At 47.6% G+C, this 16,777-nt stretch overlaps 9 protein-coding genes across 9 annotated transcripts; 6 read left to right on the top strand and 3 right to left on the bottom strand.

Annotated features, from left to right (window-relative positions):
- Positions 1–306: 306 nt before the first annotated feature.
- N7466_004980 (E2 ubiquitin-conjugating protein MMS2) lies at positions 307–986 on the top strand (the record flags this gene model as incomplete). The annotated part of the gene is made up of 5 exons (XM_057164377.1): positions 307–379; positions 457–536; positions 600–725; positions 788–867; positions 926–986. The coding sequence occupies 5 exons, from the start codon at positions 307–309 to the stop codon at positions 984–986; spliced, it is 420 nt and encodes a 139-aa protein (XP_057023058.1).
- Positions 987–1,606: 620 nt separating this feature from the next.
- N7466_004979 (LYR motif-containing protein) lies at positions 1,607–2,661 on the top strand (the record flags this gene model as incomplete). Its single annotated transcript, XM_057164376.1, has 3 exons — positions 1,607–1,700; positions 1,762–1,922; positions 1,996–2,661. The coding sequence occupies 3 exons, from the start codon at positions 1,607–1,609 to the stop codon at positions 2,659–2,661; spliced, it is 921 nt and encodes a 306-aa protein (XP_057023057.1).
- Positions 2,662–2,860: 199 nt separating this feature from the next.
- On the bottom strand, positions 2,861–3,632 carry N7466_004978 (RWD domain-containing protein; the record flags this gene model as incomplete). The annotated part of the gene is made up of 2 exons (XM_057164375.1): positions 2,861–3,483; positions 3,566–3,632. 2 exons carry the CDS (start codon positions 3,630–3,632, stop codon positions 2,861–2,863), a joined length of 690 nt encoding a protein of 229 aa, XP_057023056.1.
- Positions 3,633–3,993: 361 nt separating this feature from the next.
- N7466_004977 (ACL4 family protein) lies at positions 3,994–5,254 on the top strand (the record flags this gene model as incomplete). Its single annotated transcript, XM_057164374.1, has 2 exons — positions 3,994–4,550; positions 4,621–5,254. 2 exons carry the CDS (start codon positions 3,994–3,996, stop codon positions 5,252–5,254), a joined length of 1,191 nt encoding a protein of 396 aa, XP_057023055.1.
- Positions 5,255–5,560: 306 nt separating this feature from the next.
- Positions 5,561–7,319, top strand: N7466_004976 (putative histone deacetylase SIR2; the record flags this gene model as incomplete). Its single annotated transcript, XM_057164373.1, has 5 exons — positions 5,561–5,777; positions 5,897–6,207; positions 6,284–6,832; positions 6,899–7,078; positions 7,137–7,319. The coding sequence occupies 5 exons, from the start codon at positions 5,561–5,563 to the stop codon at positions 7,317–7,319; spliced, it is 1,440 nt and encodes a 479-aa protein (XP_057023054.1).
- A 621-nt stretch (positions 7,320–7,940) lies between these two features.
- N7466_004975 (tRNA (guanine-N2-)-methyltransferase) lies at positions 7,941–9,659 on the top strand (the record flags this gene model as incomplete). The annotated part of the gene is made up of 5 exons (XM_057164372.1): positions 7,941–8,054; positions 8,222–9,093; positions 9,163–9,365; positions 9,432–9,556; positions 9,612–9,659. The coding sequence occupies 5 exons, from the start codon at positions 7,941–7,943 to the stop codon at positions 9,657–9,659; spliced, it is 1,362 nt and encodes a 453-aa protein (XP_057023053.1).
- Positions 9,660–9,843: 184 nt separating this feature from the next.
- N7466_004974 (HIT family protein) lies at positions 9,844–10,677 on the bottom strand (the record flags this gene model as incomplete). Its single annotated transcript, XM_057164371.1, has 3 exons — positions 9,844–10,088; positions 10,196–10,289; positions 10,423–10,677. 3 exons carry the CDS (start codon positions 10,675–10,677, stop codon positions 9,844–9,846), a joined length of 594 nt encoding a protein of 197 aa, XP_057023052.1.
- Positions 10,678–12,161: 1,484 nt separating this feature from the next.
- Positions 12,162–13,806, bottom strand: N7466_004973 (B-type cyclin nimE; the record flags this gene model as incomplete). Its single annotated transcript, XM_057164370.1, has 3 exons — positions 12,162–12,262; positions 12,329–13,670; positions 13,798–13,806. 3 exons carry the CDS (start codon positions 13,804–13,806, stop codon positions 12,162–12,164), a joined length of 1,452 nt encoding a protein of 483 aa, XP_057023051.1.
- Positions 13,807–14,915: 1,109 nt separating this feature from the next.
- N7466_004972 (mitochondrial 54S ribosomal protein uL2m) lies at positions 14,916–16,202 on the top strand (the record flags this gene model as incomplete). Its single annotated transcript, XM_057164369.1, has 2 exons — positions 14,916–16,028; positions 16,101–16,202. 2 exons carry the CDS (start codon positions 14,916–14,918, stop codon positions 16,200–16,202), a joined length of 1,215 nt encoding a protein of 404 aa, XP_057023050.1.
- Positions 16,203–16,777: the final 575 nt, after the last annotated feature.

The raw sequence follows: 16,777 nt of genomic DNA, 5'->3' as shown, positions 1-16,777 counted from the left end.
GCTCTTGATGTAGTTTTGGGGGAGATTCCAGTCACGTATATTCCCGGCTTCACAATCCTTCACAGTTCCCAATGTAATTGCGTTTCTTGATTGAGAAGGTCAATGAGAACTGGGTGGCAGGTCAACAATCCCCGTGGCATCTCCCAAATGCTGGCAAGCAACTCCGATAAGATGCTTATCGCACGTGATCCCTCGTCATCAACAATGGAGGCGCGGCGGAAAGTGCCCCTCATCATTTACCACAATTTCTCCCGTTCAAAGAGCTTCTCTCCGATCCCAGCTTTCTTTCGATAAATAACCACCATTATGTCTGCCAAGGTCCCAAGAAATTTTAGGCTTCTCGAGGAACTTGAAAAAGGAGAAAAGGGTCAGGGTGCAGGTAAGATACCATCTCCATTGGTCCCGGAAACTTGCAGCATGATCACTAACCTATTTCGTCTTTTTCAACAATTGCAGAGGCTTGCTCATACGGTCTTGCTGATGGAGAGGATATGATGATGAGCAACTGGAACGGAACAATCCTTGGACCTCCCCACGTTTGTTTACCCGACTACTCCGACCGTCGCGTGCCTCCCATTGCTAACACTTAAATTGATCAGAGCGTCCACGAGAACCGGATATACAGTGTGAATATCCACTGTGGGCCAGAATATCCCGATCAGCCTCCCACTATTCAATTTGTCTCACAAGTCAATGTTCCGTGTGTCGACCAGCGAAGTGGAAAGGTAGGAGGGATCAACTCCCAGAAGCATAAAGGCGTGATTGCTGAGACAATTGAATACTCTAGGTTGACCCCACAAAACTTCCTTGTCTTGCTCACTGGCAACGCCAATTTACCATGGAAACCGTCCTGATTGATCTCCGCCGGTCAGTCCTTTACTCTACTTCAGATGGTTCAAATTATTTCGTGCTAACTTCAACACAGATACATGGCTCTGCCCCAGAACAAGAAGCTGTCTCAGCCCCCGGAGGGCTCGACTTTCTAAGCCTGCATTTCCATATGGTCAAATAAGAACCTGGAGTCATACGGTCATTCTTTCAAGTTGGTATCTTTGTTTATTCGCTTTTTTCCATGTTCCCATGATGAATCTCTTAGAGCGTGTGTAGTCTATGCATAATGGCATCGGCGTGATTTTTTCTGAAGTTCCATCTTGTGTACATTCAATGTTTGTCAACTGGTAGTATATTGATGGCCAAGTAGTATGCGTGGACTATAATGTTGTATAATCCAGATGTCGGGATGTGAGAGACCATGTGAGTACAAGGTGAAGTTATTTTTATCCCTGACCGGGATTTATACAAAAATCCCTAGTGCAAATCAAACCAGCTCAGCTTTATTCGCTTATGATTCAATTTTGTGACAACTCTTTGATGATAGTATTGTCGTGTCTATGAAGAATCAGAAAAGGCTGAAAGGTACTAGATCATTATGACCATTAATGCGTGGCTCCTCTTTCTCATAATATACGATGTTAATTTCAGGTTCCGATTCAACAAATGATTTTTCTTTTCCAATTTTTTTAATCTTGTCGTATTATTTTACTTTCATCTGTAGATCCCCTTGAATCCGGGGAACAGGATCACGTGTCGCTATTCTTCAAATCACATGTCGGAGCTTCCGCAATTTCTCCCGCATCGTTGCTTTATCGGAATGCATAAGGTGGTCGTACCGAAGCACTCTGGGGTTCATCGCTTTGCTTGTGAGTCAAAATCCTGGTTTATTTGATCTTGTTATCTAAACTAACCTATGGTTTTCTTCAGGCTTGGCACTTTATCGAACCCTTCTCCGGCAATGTTCTCCTTCGATCGGTAATGCACCATGGCTGGGCGAGACCAAATATCTCGCCAGGCAGAGATTCCGCAGATATAAAAATCTACAGAGCCCGTCACAGGTTGCAAATGCTCTCAAGGCTGGCTATCAGGTAAGACATTGCACAAACTTTCCTCGCGAGACCTGTGATATCCATTCCATGTGCTAATTTATTGTCTTTTAAGGCTCTGGACCTGCTCGACTCCGCTTCCAAGGGAAACCGGCAGGATGAAGATCAAATTAAATCAATCCTCACGCAAGCAAAATCCATCAAGGAGAGCTATTCCGCCATGCAGAGGGAGATCAGTCAATCGAAGCCTCCGAGTCCTGTTAAACCTCTCTCCCGACTACAACTCAAAAAAGAAGAGACAATTCGCCATGAGAAGGAAACCAGGCTACGACATCCAGATGCCGAATCAATACTTTCGCGCCCACGACCGAAGGTGAACGGAAAGCGACATGTGCCGGTTCTAGTCAATGCCCGCGGAGTACCTTTCCTGCGTATCAAAAAGCCGCAGCCAAGAAATCTTAGCGGTGTTATTAGAACGAAGCTGGAGAAGCGCTGGCATCGTATTGAATTGAGAGAACGCCTGCAGGTGGAACTCCTATTCGCCAAGGATGAAGATGCTTGGGACCAAATCACAAACACTAAAGTTGGAGACCCGTCCTCGTGGACTACAAGCATTAAGGCGTCCTTGGACGATGTTGCTTCCAAAATCAAACAAATGGATCAAGATAATCGAGAGATGTCGGAACGCATGTGGCAGATTGTACTTGATGAGCGCGAGCTGGCTGCAAAGGAAGAGAAGGAGAGACAGGCCGCGGAGGGAGAAGGCCCTACAAGTGGATAACGATGCTTCTATACTCAAATCTCTTCTTTGATGGATCATCTTCTAGCACTATATTTGGAGCTGTTTGTTCCATCTACTGCTATACGTCCAGCTTGATTCTGTATTATATCGCGAAATGATACCCCATTCTTATCTGATGTATTGAAGCAATATTTTCATATAAAACGAGCAGCTCATGTCGACATATCTATGCATTAACTTAAGCCGTAACCTTCAACTTATCAATTGCAGGAATAGCATCCTCGCCCTCCTCATCATAATCGCCCTTGCCAGCCAATCCTCTCTCCCACAACTGTCGCCCTGTGAGCTTCTTCTCGTCCTTTCCAGACCTCTTCTTCTTGTCTTCGGCCTCCTTCTCCTCCTTTTGTCGCTGCTCTTCATCCGCAATCTCCTTTTGGAAGTTGGCCATCCACTCCAAAAATGTCTCCCGGTTAACCGGTGTCCCCCGGAACTTGGCATTCTCTACCTCTTCCAGCTTAGCAGCGACCTTCTCCTTCTCGACCTGTACAGCGTTGGCGCGCTCCACCATGAGGGCCTCGGCGCTGTCCTTTAGTGCGCTCACGAGTGTGAATACCATGGCCATTCCCATATTCTCTTCGATGGTCTCTTGGAGAGATTCGAGAAGTTGGTCCCGATCCTCTTGGATATCTAGCCGCTGGTACCTGGCATTGGGCGGGGAGGAAATGTTCAGTTGTGGGGCAACATCGGGGTATTCTTCTGGGTATGAGACTTCCAGGTATATCACAGGTTGTTCGGTTTCTTCGGGGTCAAATTCGGGGTTCTCGAGGGATATCGATACTTTGTATGCGATGTCGGATATATCTGGTGGCGAGGTATTTTGCGTTAGTCAAGGCTTTTTCTCCAGGGAAAGTCATATAATTCAAAATGTAATTTATAGACTAACCTGTGATCTCATCTGGGAAGATTGAATCAAGAACCTCCCTCTCCTCGACTTGATCTTCGCGACCCATTTTTGCGATCCGCCTGCGGATTGGAGGGGTACCGGGTAGGATAGTAGAGCGGGGTGAAGGTGGAAAATTTGACTGTACAGACGAGCAAGCGCCTAAATTCGATCCCGAGGAAATGTAGAGACCGTGTGAGAGGGAGAGATTTTATCTTTGTAGCGGATTTGTATGGTATCGCCGTCGCGCGCAAAATAATGTAGTGGAGGAATCGTCCCACATGCAAACGGATCAAACAGCTCCAATTTTAAGATTTGAGAGCTTCACTTTTTTTGAGATTCTGTGTCCCGCATTTTTACCCAAGAACTCATATTTTCTCACTTGTCCACTTATCTATTTTGTTCATATACTTTTACTGAATAAAACTGTCATGGGAAAACCTAGACCACAAAAGAAAAAGTCCTCCAAACCCCGTTCAAAGTCAGTCCTCGGCCCTGGTGGCTTAGTCTCGAAACACAAAATGGCCCAAACTCCTACCGAAATACTCGATCAAGCCACGATCCTCCTACAGACCGGCCGCGTGGACGAAGCGTTGGAAAGTGCACAGCAAGCGCTAGACCTTACAGATGGCAACGGCAAAGCGCAGCTGCCCGCATTAAACCTGCTGGGAGAGATCAACGTTGAATTGGGCGAGATCGATACCGCTAGACAATGTTTCCTGCACTCAGTTGAGCTGGATCCTACTGGTTCGATACCAGAGTCCGAGGGTGGTGGTGCAGAGAAGTTCCTGTGGCTTGCTCAATTGAGTGAGCAAGGCGGAGTGGACAGCGTCCAGTGGTTCGAAATGGGAGTTTCTTCCCTGCGCCAAACTCTGCAGTCGCTGGAAGGCAAGACTGGTGCGGAGGATATTGCACTGGTTGAGGAGAAGAAGATTAAGCTGGCAAATGCACTCTGTGCTGTTGCTGAGATTTACATGACTGATCTTTCGTGAGTTTTTAACTTTACCTCTTGATAAGGTTTCAAAGTACACTACTAACGCTGCTTTTGTTATCAATAGTTGGGAGGAGGATGCCGAAGCCAGATGTGAATCTCTTATTACAGAGGCTCTTGCTGCTACACCAGATGCCCCAGAGATTCTCCAGACTCTTGCCTCTATCCGGATTTCACAGCTGCGAACTGAAGATGCCCAAGCTGCACTGAAGAAAAGTGTTGGCTTGTGGAAGGATCTCGCTCCCGAGGATCCCAAGGTGCCCGATTTCCCGGTGCGCATCAGTCTTGCACGACTTCTCATGGAGGTGACGCTGGAGTTTGAGGCTCTAGAGGTCCTTGAGCGACTCATCCTAGAGGATGACCAGAGTGTGGAGGCTTGGTATCTTGGCGGCTGGTGTCTTCATCTGCTGGCAGAAAAGCAAGAGGCGCCGCAGGATATCAAAGAAGATGAATCCGAATCACCACGACATGCTTCGTTGGTCGCCAGCCGGGAGTGGCTTAAACAGAGTCTGAAACTTTACGAGAAACTAGAGTATGAGGATGATCGTCTTCGGGATCACGCCTTGGAACTTGTCCAGGGCATTGACCAGGAAATTGGAGAGGATATGGAGGACAGTGAAGCGGAGGGTGAGGGAGAAGACTGGGATGGAGAGATTGACATTGAGTCTGACGATGAGGATCACGAGATGGCGGATTCATGAAATGTTTGTTAGATAAAACAAAAGTGAAATGACGATCTAATGTATGCATGTCTATAAATCATGTCTTGCTCTTTGTTCTGTGAAATTTGTTTTCTTCGTTTTTTTCACTCTTTGTTATTAACATGGATAAAAAGAGTACGCTTGCCCCTTAAGCTCTGTACTTTCTCCATCTCCTTGTACCAAAAGTTCATCTTCGCCACTTGAACCGCCTCGGCCCGGAAAAAGTTGTCTCCGCGCATGCAGAAGCCGATTTTTTGTCGACATTGCGCAAACAAGTCGTCGAGGTAGTCAAATAACTCCTGCAGGATGGACTTGGTACCAGCGCCGAACGGGGAGACTCTTGTAAAAACACCCATGGTCGAAGTGGGCGCCGTGGATATCGCGGAACCTGTCGATCAGGAGACGCTCACCCTGGAGGTCACGTCGGACTTTGAAACCGACAGTGATGGTTCAGAGGGTGATGGCGGGGATTCCGACGATGAGGGAGTCATTCGGTTTGTGCGTGATGACCAGCTGCAGGAAAGTGAGTTTTTATGTTCCATACTCGTCTAGATGTGTCGCGCCTATTACCCCGGACATCCCTCCCCGCTACCCGGAACCCACCCTTGCAAAGAAGATATTAACCTCGCTTCTGTCATATAGTTCCCGGTGCTTGCACTTTAGAAGAGGCACTTGCATATCGGAAGCGCTTGCATGATATTGGCAAAGCTGCTTTTGTTGAAGAAACTCTTGTGCATGAAACAGTAACCGCGAAAAAGCTATGCACGGCTTTTGGTATCATGCCTCCGGAGTTTTTGGAGAATGCTCCAGATGAAGCCTATCACCCCTTTCTTGCGCTCGCCATCTCACGGGAGTTCTCAAAGCGCCCGAAACTTCCTCAGTACAACAGTATTGAGGATGCTGTCAATCTGCTTCAAAAGTCCAAGAACATTATTGTTCTGACCGGTGCCGGCGTATGTCAAATCCCTGACACCCCTTTTAATCATTTTGAGGCTTAGATACTAAATTAAGTTTATCTTTGATATTTAGATTTCAACAAGTCTAGGTATCCCTGACTTCCGCTCAAAGGATACTGGTTTATATTCCAAACTGGCGCATTTGGGCTTGAGCGATCCTCAGGAGGTATTTGACATCAACATTTTCCAGGAGGATCCTAGCATCTTCTTCTCCATTGCGAAGGACATCCTTCCCACCGAGAAGAAATACTCTCCGACTCATGGATTTATCAAACTTTTGCAAGACCATGGGAAGCTCTTGACAAACTACACGCAAAACATCGACAACATCGAGGCCAACGCAGGTGTTCGTGCAGACAAAATGGTTCAGTGTCATGGATCCTTTGCCAATGCAACCTGTGTTAAGTGCGGCTTCAAAGTGCCCGGTGACGCAATCTTTGACCAGATCAAGGAAGGGGTGATTCCTGAATGCAAAATGTGTCGCCAGAGGATCGAGGAGGAGTCCCTGAAGTCACAAGGTCTGAAGCGAAAGCGAAGTTCCAATGGGACCCAGAAGAATCGCAAAGAAGAAGATAGCTCGGACGAAGACGACTACGAAATCCCCACTCCGGGTGTCATGAAGGTGAATTCACATTAGTGGAGCTGAACGTCTTTCTTTGTACCCATGCTGACTTTTGTCTCTTTACAGCCTGACATTACCTTCTTCGGTGAAGATCTTCCTGACGAGTTTGGCCAGCGCTTACTTCACCATGATCGGGAATTGGCGGATCTGGTCATCGTCATTGGAACCTCACTCAAGGTAGCTCCTGTTGCTGAAGTGCCTGGAGTTCTACCGCGTAATGTCCCGCAGATTTACATCTCACGCACCGTAAGTTTTACTAGTAGATATCACATTCCTATGCCTGCTCATACTGACATATATTCAGCCTGTGTCGCACACTGATTTTGATATCGATCTTTTGGGTGACTGTGACGTGGTGGTTTCAGAACTCTGTCGTCGAGCTGGTTGGAACCTGCAGCATCACATGATTCCTGCAGATGAGAAAGTAGAGGTTGCTCCCGTGGAGGGATATGAATCACGACATGTGTTTAAGGTTGTTGGTGCATAGCGGTGGAGTTTCAGCAATGGCTTCTCTGACAAATGGCGTCTCGGTTTTTATTGTTGGATATTTTCTTGCTGGGTGATTCTTGCTTCTTCCTCTTCGCCCTCGTTATGTATTTGGATCGACCCCCAGGGCTGGTTGACTATCTAGGTAATCATGGTTTGCAGTTCTGCGTTATTGTTTATTCAATGTTTGTTTTGAATTTTCCAATGTTGTTGAAACATTTGAAGATTCTTATTGAGGCATCTTCATATACATAAATTGATCAATTGCCCATGTGTCATTGTTTTTCAACATTGTTTGAAAGCTTGAACTGTTGAATCTATTCAATGTTATTAAGTAAATTTTAGACATCTGGAGGAAGTTATCAGTCCAGACCGACATCTGGATCCTCACATCAATGTGCAGATGGAACACTTTAAGTCGGGCGTGGAGGTTGAAATTAAGTGTGCGTGGTTACTGCCACATGATGTATATATCGGCAAGACCCGTTCAGCGGAGAACATTGAAACGTCGAAAAAAAATCAATCCCGCGGGCCTTTACACCCCACCAACTTTTTGATCTGGTGACCAACATTCCACAAAACTACAACGGTTGAAACGGAATAGTAATCCAGAATATTCACCATGGAATTCCTGATCCGACTTGCCCAATGGCATATGACTTTCCGAGTCGCAGAGCTCGAAGCCATTGCTACCCTCATCGGGGCAGACATCGAGATTATTTCATACGATGACGAAGTATGTGACCCCTTCCAATATAATAAGGCATTCTCAATTGCTAGCCGTTTTTACTATTTGTATTTTTCTTGTTTCGGCCTTTTATAATTTTTTGGGGACCCTCTCAACTGGCACCTGGGTGCTTGATCTGCACTGAACATTGAATCTTTGCTAACAAACCCCACTAGTCGCCATATTGCATCGTCAGGCTCCCAAATGAAGAGGCCGCACGTGCATTGATCAAGCGCTGCATCCTAGCCAAAGATATCTATGAGCTATGGGGCCATGGTACTAATTACGATGAAGTACATGCAGATGTCAAGCAACGGACCCCACATCTCTGGGCTCAATATGAAAACGTCCAATTTGGCTTCGATTTGGATTCCTACGTAGGAAAGCGCAGTCAAGCTGAAAGAATTGAGATTGTCAAATCATTCTCCTACTTGGGTTTCAAAGGACCTCTCAAACTAAAGAACCCGGAAAACCGGTGGTTGATTATGGAGAGATACTTTTCTCCTAGTGGAATCCCCGAGGCCGAGAGAGAGAAGAACCCAAAGCCGCTGAATATCTACTTTGGCCGCTATTTGGGTAAAAGTGACCGGAGTTCTATTTTCACTTACGAGCTGAAGAAGCGGAGCTACATTTCCACCACGACCATGGATGCGGAGTTGAGTCTCGTGACAGCCAATATCGCGCTCGCGGCGCCTGGAAAGGTCTTTTATGATCCTTTTGTTGGGACTGGAAGTTTCTTGGTGGCTGCCGCGCATTTTGGAGCTCTGACTATGGGCTCGGATATCGATCCTCGCAGTTTCCGTGGAAAGGACGAGGAGCGCAATGGTGAGATTTCTATTCTACGAAATTACAAGCAATATGGCACCACCAGCAAGTATGTCGACTGCTTCACTTCGGATCTTACCAATACGCCTCTGCGTAACGCTCCACTCCTCGATGGTATCATCTGTGATCCGCCTTATGGTGTGCGAGAAGGTCTTCGGGTCCTGGGAACTCGGAATGGAAAGCTTATTGAGCCAGTCATGATCGATGGCGTTTATGCTCATTAGTATGTCACATCCAGCCTTTTGAGTATCATCCATATTATCAAGGGCAGAATGCTAACGTTTGTCAATAGCCGAGAAGGATACATCCCGCCAAAGCGGCCCTACGGATTCGAGGCCATGCAGAAAGACATTCTCGATTTTGCCGCTCGATCCCTCGTTGTCAATGGTCGTCTCGCGATGTGGATGCCGACAGCGCTCGATGGTGATCACCTGACGGTGCCCATGCACCCGAATCTCGAGCTCATTAACGTTTGTGTCCAGTCTTTTGGGAATTGTGGGTGATAGCTCTGCCATTTTCACAATACCTCAAACAAGAAAATACTAATTTGTTTCGATACAGGGGCTCGTCAACTGATGACCTATCGTCGTCTTCCCGAAGGCGAGGTCTCTGATATCTCGGAGGGAAGAATCAAGGTCGACAACGACGGTGTCACAGCAAGCGAGGTCAACGAATTCCGCCGAAAGGTATTTATGCACCTATGAAAACTTTACAGACAAGAGGCTAACATTTATGGTATAGTATTTCAGGAGGTTTCAAACTAAGCGAACCGGCGGAACCACAGAGTAGCGGAAACAAGACGGAAGACACCCAAAGAGCTCGCAATGCCCAAAAAATAGTCACCCCTCAAAAGGAATCCAACCACCTTGTCCATGCGGTTTTCATCGATCACAAGATTATGGAATCAGAGATCACAAGAGACGAAGACCACTTGAGCAACAAAAAGGTGACCAGCGGTTTGCATTTAACAACCTCACAGCTTACCCCGTTTGATGTGGTCAGTTGAGAGATCGACGCCCTCTTCTCTATGGATGCGTTCAATCTCCCGTGCCAACTCGGCTCTCATAGCACGGGCTAATTCCTCGCCCTCATCATCGTCAAGCTCCGAGCGCTGTCCACGGCCAAACATAGCGAATCCAGGCTTGTGGACACCGTCGGTCGAAGGCCGGGGAATGATATGGAAGTGGACATGAGGCACTACTTGTGCAGCCCGGGCGCCTATATTCTAGAGTTAGAGTTCCTTGCGCGTCGCGTTTCCCACATGAATGATTTTTAAAAAAAACGATAGACCTGTTTCAAGAATACCAAAAATCGATTGAACTTACCATTATTCTGCACGACATTCCAATGTCTATCTGGATCCTCACCGAATATAGTTTTTGTCACAACCCTCGAGATAATTGGAAGCCATACGCCCATCTATGCAAGGAATCAGTTTAAAAACAAGCCAATAAAAGACACAGAGAAGAAAGGAAAAGAGCAACACGATAAGGCTATACACAGACTAATGTAATTCAGAAAAATAAAAAGGGCCAAAAGATTTGGCACATACCTCCTTTCCAACCTTCACTTCCATATCCCCCAACTTCTCGTAATGAAGCCTCGGAGCTACAAGAACATGCCCCGCAGTGAGAGGCATAATGTCCAAAAAGGCCATAACGTGTTTGGTAGACAAGATCATATGAGCTGTTGGTTGAGTTGGTGCCCCGGAATTTGAGTCCGCATCTGCGGCATGGGACGGGGGTTCATGGAAGGGGGCCGGTGGGTATGTGGCGGCGATATTGCAGAAAACGCACCGGCAAGGCATGGTGGAGATGAGTTTAAGAGTACAAGGGGTATGAGATGAGGTGAATGATTCGTGGCGGGTATTTGTCTGATGGGTCGTATTAGAAGCGAGGGGTGGTTGAAATAGGCAGTTTTGGGCCCGCCGCCACTGTCTGAGAGGCTTGGAAATGAAATGTGACTTGTCTTACGGAGTATAGAGAAATGATAGAACTAGTATGTGCGCCAGATGAAAGGCAAGGTATGTTTTCAGAAGCTTGAGCTTGAGTCGGATGATTCCGACTAGTTACGCCATTCCGTCTCAGCGTCTGTTTCAATCTGCGTTTTCAGCTCGGCATCTTCCCGCAGATGAACCAACCTCGGTTAAAACAAGACAAGAAAAACCAACAAAATTGTAGACAGTGGCCATGTTGCATGTGGAAAGAAAAATCTATAGAATATGGTGAAATTGCACCACCAAGACAAGAAAACCTGATATCACTATTACCTATAACCCGCGTCTGTTGCATGTATGATGTAGTATTGGTCGGATATGAAGTCTGCGCCTAGGCTGGTATGCGTTCAAATCTTCTGGGACATACTAGTAGGGATTGGATTTTGGCAAGAGGGCTGAGTAGCCATTGCCAGCAGTTGGATTTCAGTCCATGTATTGTATGGGAAATTTCCTACTGAGAAGCAAAATCCGAATTAGTAGTAAGTACGTGAAGTGACCTTACCTACTAGATACTAGTAGCATGTACACCATCAAGATTAAGAAAATGCCATGAGTAAAAAGATTTCATAGAAAGATCAGGATTGCATGCGATAACCACGGGAAACACCGAGCACGAAGTCAACTAACTAATAAAAAGATAAAAAACACCAATGTGTTGACCTCTGGCCCCGATGCTCTCATTACCACAGCCCAACCATCCAGTTTCAATGGAGAGCTCCATCACCAGACCTCTTCCAAACCACAATGAGAATCCATAACAATCCTGGCCATTCCGGCCTGCTCTTTTGTCCCTCCAAACTGCGATGCCATATTAACAAATGACAATGAAAGTTGCACAAGGTAACACAAAGCATACTTCGCAAGGTCGTATGAAAGTGTGCCAGACAGAAAGTAAGTCAATGGCTGTAAGAAGATAAGATTCCGATCTGAAGAAAACAAGACAAATACTAAGATCCGACGCCAGTCACAAAAGGAGAATGAGAATGTTAAAAAGGTATCAGGGCTAGACAAGGCACCCCATGCACGGTGAAAGAAAAGAAAACCAGTCCAACAGAAATAAAACCCCGAACTGAGCGCCAAACACCCCCTACCACAGAAACCAAAAAAAATGCGGAAGCACAGCGCACAAATCAAGACATCGTAAGAATATGCAAAATGGTATTGGTTACCAGCACAATGAAATGCCAACATATGGAGGATTTGAGTTTCCCTGGTCAAGCCGTCGGCCTTGGGATCGTCATTAAGGGGAACGACATAAGCGACACAGGGCTAGCATAACATCGTAAATGGCATCATTACTGTTCGGTGTCTTTGATGTAGGTGTAGGGCTCAGAGAGAGAGCTGTCGATGTACAAGTGGTGATACTTCTTGGCCCATTGACGGGTCAGAATGGAAGCTGGGACAAATGTTAGCAAGACAAAGCGAAAAGAAAACAAGTGAACAAGAAAACAGGATAACGTACCCTTCATGAATTTCTTGCTAGCGTATTTCTTGAAGAAAGCTTCATGGGACACAGGACGGTGGAGATAGTCGATCATCAAGCGGAAGACAGGGTCGATTTCCTCTTCGGTGTAACCGGCGTAGTGGGCAAGAGTGGCATCCCAGTCTCCACGCTCCAGGATGAGACGTGCAAGGTACATAGCAGCGGCGCCAATCTGGCTTTGAGGGTAGCACATAAATCTGTGGTCGAGGAGGCTGATCTCCATGAGGTACTTGCCCAAAGTGCGGGTCTGGATATCATAGTTATCGGCTTTGGAGATACGGCGCAGGAAGTTCATCGGGTTGGGGAAGCTCATGTTGTAATCGAGGGTGGCAAGGACATGGCGTTCGGCATCCAAGATCTCCTTGTCGGAGAAAGTTTCATCAGCGACATGGCTGAAGTTGGCGACATGAGGAGACAGGACCTCCTCATACTTGGAGGCGATGAACATAGCAGTGACACCAACAAGCTGTAGACGATCTAGGGCGACAACTTCGGCAGACAGGAAGCGGTCAATGATGTTGACAGCAAGGAACAAAGTCTCGGGAAGCAGACGGAATCGAGTGTGGACCTCAATCAACCAATCGACCAGAATGCCACGCATCTTCCACTCCAAATCCGGTTGGTGATCGATGTATTGGTGGTTGGGCATGGTCAAGATTTCAAGCTCTTGCAGGTGATCGAAAATCTCGACGACATACTCAGCAGCCATCAAGGGGTCATCCTTGTCTTCAATATCCAGATCTTCCCATTCTTGGTTGACAGCCACTTGAGGCTTCCCAACCTTGGAGGTAGTAACAACAGGCTGAACCTTCTCGACGACATCCTCTTCCTTCAATGATACATTTTGCTCCTGATCCCCAGACTTGGTAATCGGGTGGTGGCGTTTGAGAGGGGGCTCATCGGTCGACACGATATCCTCCTTGATCACCTTCTGGTTGCTGCGCTTCTTGGGAGACTTCCTGATGTTGTCGCTGCGAGGCTTAAGGGGGCCTTGTCGTGTGGAGTTGGTACGCGTAACCTTTTGAATGGCGCCAGCCTGAGTGGTAGCCTTGGATGCCAACCCGGCCTTGGCTGCAGCAGGCTTCTTGCCATCCTTGGCCTCGGCCCCCTCAGTCTTGTTGGTATTGCTCACATCACCCAGAGCGGCTCGGCGGCGTGGAATTCCATTGGCTGTGGACAAGGCACGCTTGACGGGCTGCATGGGTTTCTTGACTGCATCGGCAGGCCCATCGCCGAGAGCGGCCTTGGCCCGCGTCAGACGCGTCGAGGGTCCGTTTTCATCGTTCTCATTCATCGTTCCTCGGGAGCGGAGGCTACGGGCCTGTATAGATGTTAGACATTGTCAAGAAACAGACGTCATTGCACGCGTTTCAATGATTCGATGTTCAATGTGAATCGAGAACATCGAGACGCGAACAGTGAGCTGTAGAAGGATGAGAATTGCTTACCGGTGCCATCGTGCTAGACTCGAGAGGAAAATGAAACAGAAAGGGGACTGGAGGAAAGAAATAACAAGGAGGGTAAGATGCTTTCTCCTTGTCTCGCTTGGATCAGGTCAGCATTCCTTCGGACATTACCTCAGTGGGGAACCCAAATACCAAAGGGTCAAGGTTGAGGTGCACGTACCACGCGTGAATATGTATTCTATTCAAATAGAAATGCACTTGTGTACTTGCCTAAGGATAGTGGACTGGGTTAGGTTAAATGTTATGGAGTCGCGGGTCACGTCACATACAAGCACGATATTGATGTGTCGAGATTTCGTGTCGCACGCTGGTCTGAAATCACAACAAAAACGCGAGAAGATTGAATTGAAGGGCGTGGAGGTATTCTGATCACTCGTGTAATCAGTACCAAATGGATCGACCCGTGGAATATGGGTGGGAGGGGTGTCGGAAGGTGTCGTGGACCTGGAATGATGAAGGGAAAAGGAAGAAGTCAAAGGCCAAGCGATGTTTGGCCCTATTGTGCTAGCGTGGAAAACCGGTCAAACCTGACTGACGCCCCACTTTGCGAGGGTCGCGGGTTGATATTGCAGGGTTTCCGCCCTTAGAATACAAGAAGATAGGGTATGCTTGGTATGAGAAAATTGCAAATTAAGCAATAAACGAGGCAATGGAAATTTTTTGGTTCAAATGTGGAAGAGTCGATCCAAAAATGAAGGGGACGTTGGAAGAGTGGCAGGAACGGTATTGGTAACAGTGGATACGAGTCGCGGACGAAACGTGAGTCGCGGTGGGTAAACATGAAGTTGCGGGGGCAACGGGGAAGGGCGTTTGGGTTTTTGATTATGTCATGGAAATTGAAGGTCATGTGACCCAGCCACACTTTACCTGTGGCGGTGCTAATACTTGCGAGGCGGTGTCTCCATGTCACGTGCACACCCCCAAGAACTTTTTGTTTCTGGCGAAGATACAGCGAGTTAGAGAGAGAGAGCGGAGATCGAGCCCTGAGAAGGATTGGGATTCGAGCAATTGGGCTATCCTAGTTTTTTTTCTTCTTCTTTCTTTCCGTCCCTACCACCGAACATTTACCCCTACTCCTTCCTTCCCCTTCCTCACTCTCAATGCTGCTTCAACCCCGAATTGCCCTCCGGGGCATTCGGTTGCCCTTCAGGTGTTTACCTCCCGTGCCCTCCGTACCGATTCGTCGCTTTGCTTCCGTCGTCAATGGACCCGAGATTACCCTAGAGAAGCTAGCAAGCTCGGAAATTGACCCGAGTGCTTCTTTTGCACCACCCCCGACTCGTGATAATGCTGGCGTTAAACTCCGCACATACACTCCCCGTACGCCCGGTGTGCGACACTTGCGCCGCCCTGTCAACGATCATCTTTTCAAGGGCCGTCCGATCCACCGATTGACTTTCCCCAAGAGAGGTCACGCCAAGGGTGGTCGTAACAACTCCGGTCGGGTCACTGTCCGTCACCACGGTGGTGGTGCTAAGCGTCGAATCCGTACAGTCGACTTCCTGCGAATGGACGCTGGACCTCATCTGGTGGAACGAATTGAATACGATCCAGGTCGGACTGCCCATATCGCATTGCTTCGCAGCAAGGAAACCAAGAAGTTGAGCTATATCCTCGCCGCTGATGGTATGCGGGCTGGTGAGACCGTGCAGAGCTACATGTCCGGTATTCCGGAGGATCTCTGGAAGAGCATGGGTGGTACAGTCGATCCTGGTGTCTTGGCTGCGCGAACCGCTTGGCGAGGAAACTGCTTGCCTCTGCACATGATTCCCGTTGGAACCCTCATCTTCAACGTCGGATTAAGAGCCGGCAAGGGTGGTCAGCTGTGCCGCAGTGCAGGAACTCACGCTACAGTTGTGGCCAAGGGTAGTGATTCTCGACAAAAGGAAGTTGAGACTGAAGAATCCGAAGCCGAAAAGAAGCCCCTCTCCGTGCGGGATCGTCAGAAGCAGGAGCGCCTCGCCCAGCATATCACCATCCGTCTCGCGAGTGGTGAAGTTCGACTCATCCACAAGGACTGCTGTGCCACCATTGGAGTTGCTAGCAACCCCAACTATCATTACACTCGCTTGGGTAAGGCTGGTCGCTCGCGCTGGCTTAACATTCGCCCCACCGTTCGTGGATTGGCCATGAACGCCATGGATCACCCCCACGGTGGTGGTCGTGGTAAGTCCAAGGGTAACGTTGACCCGAAGAGTCCATGGGGTATTCCGGTATGTACATCTAATATTCAATATTCGTCAATCGCCCAAGATCTATGAGCTAACTATAGTTGTGCCCTACAGACCAAGTCCGGTTACAAGACCCGCCCGAAGTGGAAGATCAACAAGGCAGTTGTTCACCCTAGACCTCGTAACCAAGGTCAACGCCGTCGTGGATACAACTAGAAGTCTCGCACTCGCCTATTTTCTTCTTCACTAGCAGAGACATGGCAATTTCCTATTCTGCATTCCCCTCCGAGACACGTTTTCTGTTTCATTTTATACCTCATCCCGCAAGCAATTGGGATGGCTGTACGATATCTCGCTTTGTATTTTTTCTCTCTCTTCGCATTTCGTCATGTCTTGTTCTTTCCACTGTGCACTAAAGCTTATTTGTCATTGGTTGGAGCTTGGGGTATGGGACGCAACTGCTGTATAGTATGGTGGCACAATGCCATTCGCACAAAATGGAAACAAATAGATATATGCTCTGAATAGCCCGAGTTTTGCGAGTCCAAACTATCTACTTCCATGGATGTTAGTAGTACCTGTATATGTAGATGAAGAATATTTGAAGGGAGAGTTGAAGTCTACATATACTAGCTACAAGTACGTGCATGTAGTACTAAGGTACTATATGTAAGTACTACTAGTAGTTAGTAGTATTATGTATGATAATCAGATCAGCGTGACCTGCCAAGCCTTTCCAGGCAGCCCCGTCGTGCGTAACTTCTACGCGCCGATCTTAGACCTCCACCACT

The sequence above is a fragment of the Penicillium verhagenii genome (genome assembly GCF_028828195.1).
Source record: "Penicillium verhagenii strain IBT 33310 chromosome Unknown utg000005l_segment0_segment0, whole genome shotgun sequence".
In the NCBI taxonomy this organism is placed as follows: Eukaryota; Fungi; Ascomycota; class Eurotiomycetes; order Eurotiales; family Aspergillaceae; genus Penicillium; species Penicillium verhagenii.
The sequence above is the reverse complement of the archived record's forward strand: the minus strand, read 5'-3'. Positions and strand labels throughout refer to the sequence as shown.